General features: G+C 40.6%; 1 protein-coding gene across 2 annotated transcripts in view; it reads left to right on the top strand.

Moving 5' to 3' along the window:
• Nucleotides 1-8,413, top strand: part of Snap25 (synaptosome associated protein 25) — an 87,530-nt gene that overhangs the window by 76,902 nt on the left and 2,215 nt on the right. For both annotated transcript variants that reach the window (XM_004634300.2, XM_004634301.2), the window contains exon 7: nt 291-435. In XM_004634300.2, the coding sequence (XP_004634357.1) occupies nt 291-435 (145 nt within the window). The remainder of the gene's footprint in view (nt 1-290; nt 436-8,413) is intronic.

The raw sequence follows: 8,413 nt of genomic DNA on the forward strand, positions 1-8,413 counted from the left end.
TGTGTGTGTGTGTGTGTGTGTGTGTGTGTGTGTGTGTGTTGCTGGGAATGGAACCCAGGGCCTCACCCATGTTAGTCAGGCAAGCACTCTACCACTGAACTACATCTTCAAGTCTCAACAGTATTTTAAAAAGTCTTTCTAAAGTACAAGAGCCAAAGTGTGGTCTGCATTAAATGGAGATTAAGGTCAGACAAAATAGATACCAACAGATCTCTAGACTCTCCTTAAATTTTGGGTCCTTAGTATTCAAGTTTCTTCTTCCCCTCTAAAAATTCCTATTTGACTCCCAGGGTAACAAATGATGCCCGAGAAAATGAAATGGATGAAAACCTGGAGCAGGTGAGCGGCATTATTGGAAACCTCCGTCACATGGCCTTGGATATGGGCAATGAGATTGATACACAGAATCGCCAGATCGACAGGATCATGGAGAAGGTGAGCACATGGCAGTCACAGAGGTGCCACTGCTTGTCCCTTGTGAAATAATGGCCAGGAAGCATGAGACAGAATAAATCCTTCATTCCATGTCTGAATTCACACATGCCAGTTGTTGAAAATTTTGCCTTTAAGTTTTGGAGACAAAAGTGTAGTTTTGGAGACAGAAGTGCAGTTTTCATCAATGGAAGTGTAGTGAATGCAAGATTCTTATTTTGTTTTGTGGTACTAGGGATAAAATCAAACCCAGATCTTTGCACAAACTAGACAAGTGCTCTACCACCCAAAACCTTCTTTAATCTGTTAGATTAAAGAATGCAGTTTAATCTAGCAGATATTTCTCAGTTTAATCTAGCAGATATTTCTCCAATGTCCCTCCATGCTAGTCATTCTGTAAGGCTCTGGGACCCATAAAAATAAATACCATCCTCACTGCCAAAAAATTAACAGCCTATGGATGATGAATTTACAGATAAATTTACTATAACACAAAATATCTTCAAATCATGGATCTGATACAATGTTAAACAGCACTGCAGAAGAAAAAATTGTATGGAATAGGGATTGGAAATAATCTCAGCAAAGCTGAATTTGAGTCAACAGTTGATTAGGAGTTTATCAAATGGGTATGGGGAAGGAATAATTTAAAAGGGGAAAATAATCAGCTTACTCAGAACTAAGAACTTTCTTTTTATAAATGTCTGCCTTAAGGATAGTTCAAAAGGAACCAGGTTCCATTTCTAGTCCAGTTGTTCACATCCCCAAAACTCAAAGTAGGAAAGATACCTGATGAAATTGGACTTAAATAATGATGCAGACCTGACTCTAAACTTCACTCTCCACCCCAACCCCCACATCCAAACATCATGCCCTGCATCAACAAGGAAGATTAAAGAAAGGAGAGTGCAACAGAGTAGGTTTGGGAGCATAAAATTGGAGAACAGAAAAGAATACTGGCAAGTTTCTTTTCTAATTTTTAAAGAATACAAAACAAAGATATACAAGGGAAAAAAAGCATTGGAAACAATTCAGGATTTCACTACCTATACTTCCAAAATTGTTATACAGATTCAATGCAATCCCCATTAAATACCATTAGTATACCTCACAGATCTAGAAAAAAAAATCCCTAAAATTCAGCTGGAATCAGAAGAGACCTACAATAGCAAAAACAATCCTGGGTAACAAAGGAAAGGCAGGAGGTATCACAATCCCTGACTTGAAATTATACTACAAAGCTACAATGGTATAAAAACAGCATAATACTGGCCAAAAAAAACAGACCTGAGGACCAATGGAACAGATTAAAAGATGTGAACACAACTACAAGCACACTCAGCCACCATATATTTGACAGAGGCCAAACATGTTCATTGGAAGAAAGATAGCCTCTTTAATAAATGGCTCTTTCCACATGCCAAAGGCTCAGAATAGACCCATGCCTATCACCTTGCACAAAACTATAATCAAAATGGATCAAAGATTTTAATATTAAAATTGAAACACTAAATCTTCTGGAAGAGAAAGCAAGTGGAAATCTTAAACACATTGGAATAGATAAAGAGTTTATGAAAAAAAAATCAAACTGCACAGGATACTTTCTTTTTTATTTTTAATTTTTAAAAAGTTTCTATAGAGAGATTTGGGGCACCAAAAATCTGATATCTGACACCATATAAATGTGATATAGTTTTTGTTCCCTTGTCATCTGGCCCTTCAGCAATCAGTAGCATATTGATCATTGATTGTAATCTCTTAAAATGTCCAAAAGACAAAAGGAAGAAACAGGAATATTGTAAGTTTAATAGTAATTGTATTTCTGCTTGGCTAATCTGTTGCTGTGCAGTTGACTGCTGTGAGATATTGAAGTCCTTGGTTTGAGTTTCTGAATTTCTTTATAATAATTTCTTCTATTTCTATGAGCAGAAGATATTTTTGAAATCTCTTAAATCTCAGAACTAACTATAGATTCTTATTACCCAGGCAACCTCCACTCACTTAACAAAGCAATGAATAGATATTAAGGGAATGTGTTGACCTCTTGAGTTGCATGTGTTCTATATTAAAATATCCAGTTGTGTAATATTTTCCCTGATCGCTGTAGAGCTATACCAAAGTCAGAGTTGGCTGGAGAAATTTTTATGCTTTTGCTTATCTTTGCAAGTTATCACATGCTTATCATTGTTAAGAAGCTTTTGATGTGAGAAAGCTTTTAAAGCTAAACAAGATGATGGATTTTATAATAATATCAAGAGTTTCAGAAAGTAGTGGCGCCAATGCAACTTGACCTAAGCCATTATGGCCCAGAAAAATGAACAAAGAAATAATTACTGAATGGCTTTTCAACAGGAAAATGACTTGAAAAATAGGAAATCTTCATTTTTCTGTTAATAGACCCAATTTATTCAGATGCAAGTAGATATTGCATCAAAAACAACTAGGTTTCCAGAAGTAGCAGTTTTGCTAATAGTGAGGTCAACTCTTATTGGGAGGGGGACATTGAGCAAGAGAAATCCTTCTCTTTTCAATTCTCTCATTTCATTTCTGCACTTTGCACTACTTCTCCTCGTTAGAGAGAACCTTTTATTCTAGTCCAGGATACTACCAGACAGAACCATATTCACCTCTAAAGTTTAATGAAAAGCTAGGCAAGTAGATGGGAAATAGCTGTTCCAGTTTGAATCATTCCTTCAATTTAAATCATTTAAGAAGTAGAGGAACAGGTTGGGGAGGTAGTTTGGTGGTCTAAACACCTGTCTGGCAAGCGCAAAGACCTGAGTTTGATCCCCAGTACCACATGTTGTGCTAGCCCCAAACCTCAGGCCCACTGTGCAAACCACTGAAACCATGCATGGTGGTGCACACCTGTAATCCCAGCCCTGGGGAGGCTGACACAGGAGGATCAGTATGAATATGAGCTGCATAGCGAGACTCTAAAATAAATAAATAAAATATTTTTTAAAAAATTAAAGAAATAAGTGAAAGAACAGTCCAGTTGTCTTTCAGTAATTAATTTGTTCCACAATACAGCAACTACCTTAGTTTTTTGTTTTTTTAAACTTTAATGATTTATTTATTTATTTTGTACAAGTAATACAGCTATGAATCTCAGACTCATACTGATCCTCCTGTCTCAGCCTCCCCAGGGCTGGGATTACAGGCGTGCACCACATGCCTGGTTTCGGTAGCTGGCACAGGACCCACATGGCACGTGGTACTGGGGATAGAACCAGATCTTTGTACTTGCCTGGCAGGTGCTCAGACCAACGAGCTATCTCTCTGGCCCCACTCCAGTTTTTTTCAGTATCAGAATTTGGACATAATGTAGATAGAGCCCATTTCAATCCAGCAGTGCTCTAAATGGACAGATACTTAAGAAATTCCTTCATATATTCAAAATATTTTCTGTTTAATGTTATTTATATATACAATTTTCTAATGTTAAAAACATACAGCTCTTTTGGAATGCTATATTAATGGGAAAGTATATCAAATGCTCTGTTGAAACTGTTGCTAAGGAAATAACAATGACTTTCAGACTTCAGTCTTAAGTCTCCAGTGGCAGACTTCCCATTGCAAAACAGTGAGGCAGATTGTCACAGTTCTCAATTTCTCTGCAGTGAGAAAACAGTGTCCAAGAACTAAGACCTTGGTTTCAATAGTTTTGCTGCTTACCAGCTCTTACCTTGTTGCCTCATCCAAAAGATGTAAGAACAGTTCAGATCTGGTACCAAAGTGGACTGCTGTGTGGCTAGAAAATTCCCTGTACTGGAAGTTGGAGCTGGGGCCTAAAAGCTACCTACTATGGTCCAAAGTTGAGGAGATTCCCAGAGTGTTCAGAAGATTGGGTTGAAAAACTCTGTTAACCACTTGCTGGTTCTCCAGTGGCTGCCCTGGCCTTCTCACAAGGGGAAATCAAATAACATCTGTGGGTGTATCAGCAAAGTTAGGGTTCTCTATAAAGAAATACAAAAACCATGATGGGCTAGTCCTCAGGCTATAAATAAGATGGATACAGGCACTCTCCAAATATCAGGAAGGCATCTGAAAGATTTTGGCAGGTTGCTTTTCCTAAGAGGTGCTACTTCCAATTAATATAATAATATAATAAATACAGTACAATACTGTAAAGATGTAGCACCTTTTGCATCAGGTAGTGTATGAGCTAGAATTTTAATATGTTTCAGAAAGCATTTAGGTGGGAATCACAGATGCCCACTAAAGAAAGATGTGTTCCAGTCTCTCCCATATCCTCTGAGGATGCCCAAAGAATAGCCTTGTGCTTCACTCCAAATATCTCATTATTGTCATGTGTCAACTCATCACTACACTCTTATGCAAGATTCTAGAGCAGTTGCCTTAAGTAATGCCATCTATTTTTAAATGTTTTAGTTTTTAAAATTATTTCTCTCATCAGCATTTCTCTCAGTGTTCAGTCTGGAAAACACTCAGCATAATTCAATCCACAGGAACTTTTTGTGTCAGATGAGCTAGTCATTTTCTTGTGCACCAAACTATCATTACTTCTTATACAATTTGTAGCTGTGGAGGGAAGATTAAGAAGAAAATATATTTGGAGGGATTATCCATTTTTCAAATAAAGACCCCTAGGTTAAAAATATGTGTGTATAGTCCACAATAATCAAAAAAAAATCAATGCTCTCTTTTATGATTTAAATACCATTGACATCCAACTCTTGATGAACCAAACAGATGGCAGAAAAAGCACAGTCAGATAATTTAGTTACGAGTAATTTAGAAATATGTTCAACTTTGTAAATTTCTATTTGGATAAGGGTAACTCTAGCATCTTGGGAATTCACAATTCAGACTGAATAAAGAACATTCAACTTGGTAGAGACCAGAAAGCACCAAGCAGGGTAGTAGTTGCAAAGTCAGTCATCATTGAGTGCTTGTGACTGACTGGAAAAATAGTTGTTTCTCTACATTCGCTCCCAACTTTCTCCCCCTCTTACCAGGCAGTCAGGATAGGAAAAAATGATAGCCTGGACAACATTCTTGTTCTCCTCTATGTACTTACTCATCTTCTCAGTGGAGAGAGAGATAATTAGTTTTCCAGGTCTATTCTAATAATATTCCTGGTTTCATGATATAATCATTACATATAATTAATATTAATTAATATATATTATATAATTAATATTATATATTATAATTAGTATTAATATATTAATCATATATATTATATATGTATATATCTGAAATATATATATCTGAATGACATTTGTAGCTGCATGACAATACTGGATGGATAGACAGATAGGTTAAAATGATAAATGTAACACAAGCAGTAAAAAGATCAACAAAGACACTTTATATCTGAATAACATTTGTAGCTGCATGACAATAATGGCTGAATGGACAGATAGAGATATTAAAAATGATAAATATAACACAAGCAGTAGAAAGATCAACAAAGACACTAAAGTGAGTAGGGTGCAAAACTATGGCACATGTACCCCTGTTAAAGGCAAGCTAGTTACCAAACTTGTGGAAGTTATTCTTCAGAAATGGGGCTTGATCTTGGCTGCGCAGAGTCAGAGCACAGGCGCTGTCCCCGACCGGGGAACAAGGCCCCACTGACCCAGCCTGGAATGACTGCTGCTCTGCAGCCACGCACTCGGGACACGTCACAGCGTGCGGCACGTGCCGCCTTTACGTCCCTCGTGGAGCGCCACGTCAGCGGGCCGCAACAGCACTGCGCGAGGCTGCGGCGCTGAGTGAGGTGGAGTCTGCCCCGCGGGCAGCTGGTCTCCGGAGTGCTGCCTGTAGCGTGACCGAGGCTGGGAGTCGGCCTCAGGCACGTCAGTTCGGGCAAGTTCGTGGACTTAAGGAGATGGGCCTTTGCGTGGCGCCCTTTGTCCTCGCGCCGGACCACTGGACGGAGCCAAGGGGGCGCGGCCAAGATGGCTGCGGGTGCCCGGCGCGTTGACAGGGCGGCGCGAGACCATGGTTTACCTGGAGGAGACGCTCGCAGTCCCCTGTGTTCCATGAGGCACCAGTTTGTCTTCATTGTGGCCTGGTAGGAGACCGAGGGCAAGGTCGCCATCACCTACCACAACCGGACTGCACAACAGCTCCCCAGAGCCGGCAGGGGCGCCATCGTGGCCTGAGGCCTTGGTCTCCACAGAGGCAGACCACAGCCAGTGGCTGCCCTGGAGCGTGGCCTGAGCAGGCGCGGGTAGCCCGGAGATGCACCGCCAGCGGCCTCTGTGCCTGTGCAGAGTGCCTGCGGAGTGGCCACAGAGGAGATGGAGGTGCTGCTAGATGCAAGCACAGAGTCTAGGCTGCCAGGCAAGGATTGCAGCTGGGCCGGGCTCTTCTCTTTTCAGGACCTTCATGCAGTGCGCCAGCAGCTGTGTTACTTGAACTGGCAGCTGGAGCCCTGCCTGCCCATGTTCCCCAAAGAGCCCTCCTGCATGTGGACAGTGCTCTTCAGGGGCACCCCAAGATGACAGAGCAGGAAGTGGATGTGCTGTGCTACCAGCTGCTGATCTACCTGCGCCATGGCCTGGACACATACATGGGGCTGGAAGATATGGTCCCAGGTGATCTTCACTAAGCCGATGACCCCAAGGAGTATTTGGTGAGCCTCAGTGGGCTGCGCCCGAAAGGCTACCAGGAGGTGCTGCAGCAGGTCTGGAAGAGCATCCAGGAGGGTTCACTGTGCAGTTCAAGCTGGCTTTTAGCTCAGTTTGTAGCCCAAGCTGGTCTCAAAGTCATAAGGATCCTCCAGCCTCAAGTGTAATCCCAAGTGCTGGGATTACAGATAGAATGCAACCTCAGTCCAAATACCAATGGAATTCCTCACAGAACTGGAGAAACCAATCCTAATAGTCATGCTGAATAAGAAGAGACCCAAAATAGAAAATGCAATCCTGGGCAACAAGAACACAGCAGGACACCCTCATTTTGCCAGATTTCAAGTTGTATCCCAAAGCTACTATGATAAATTATGGCGGTGGTGATATTAGAAACACAGATTGAAACATCAGTGACAGAGAAGAGAAGATTTAGAAAGAATCCAGAGGGTCCAGCCTGATAGTGCATGCTTGCAATCTCAACACTTGGAACACAGAGGCAGAATGACCTCAAGTTTGAGGCCAGCCTGGGCCATATACTGAGTTCAAGGGCAGCCTGAACTGAATAGCAACAGCCTATCTCAAGGGAAAAAGGAAAACCAAGAAATAAAAAAAACAGCAAAAAAAAAAGCAAACATATTCAGTCCTCTGATGTTTCACAAAGGGCCCAAAAACTTGCTGTTGGAAGAACCCTCATAAGTAAATGGCACTAGGAATACTGGCTGCCCTTGTTCAGAAGATTAAACCATTGGCTGTATATCTCATCATGTAGTAAACTAAGATCAAATGCATCAAGTGCATAAAAGACAAAATCACTTCACTTGCTGGAAGATAATATATGTAACTGTTGAAGTCCTGGTTGTAGGCAAGATCTTTCTGAATAGAACCCAGTTACACAAGAAATAATTTCAAACAAGTGGAATCGCATCAAACTGGAAAGCTTCTTCACAGCCAAGAAAACTACCTACAGACTGTTGAGACAACTTGCAGAATGAGAAAATAAGTTTTCCATCTATACTTTGAATAGAGGACTAACATGCATCTAAAATATCTGAAATATACAAAACACAAAGACATTAGATCTCCCAGAAGATAAGACCAAATAAAAAGCTGGGCAACTAGCAGGAATAGACATGTCTTTGAAGACACTGAAAGTATAAATCTGTTGAAGAGAAAAATAAAGATAGATAATAGGAAAAAAAAAAAAGAAATGGGGCTTACAGGGCTGGGGAGATAGCTCAGCAGCATAAGCTCCTGCCTGACAAGCACAAGGTCCTCAGTTCAATCCCCAGTACCACAAAAAAAGAAAGAAATGGGCTTACAAACTATTAAACATCCCAAAAGAAAGTCACTTCTTCATCCAATAGCAGTAATTG

Source organism: Octodon degus, unplaced genomic scaffold (assembly GCF_000260255.1).
Source record: "Octodon degus isolate 3935 unplaced genomic scaffold, OctDeg1.0 scaffold00060, whole genome shotgun sequence".
Taxonomy (NCBI): Eukaryota; Metazoa; Chordata; class Mammalia; order Rodentia; family Octodontidae; genus Octodon; species Octodon degus.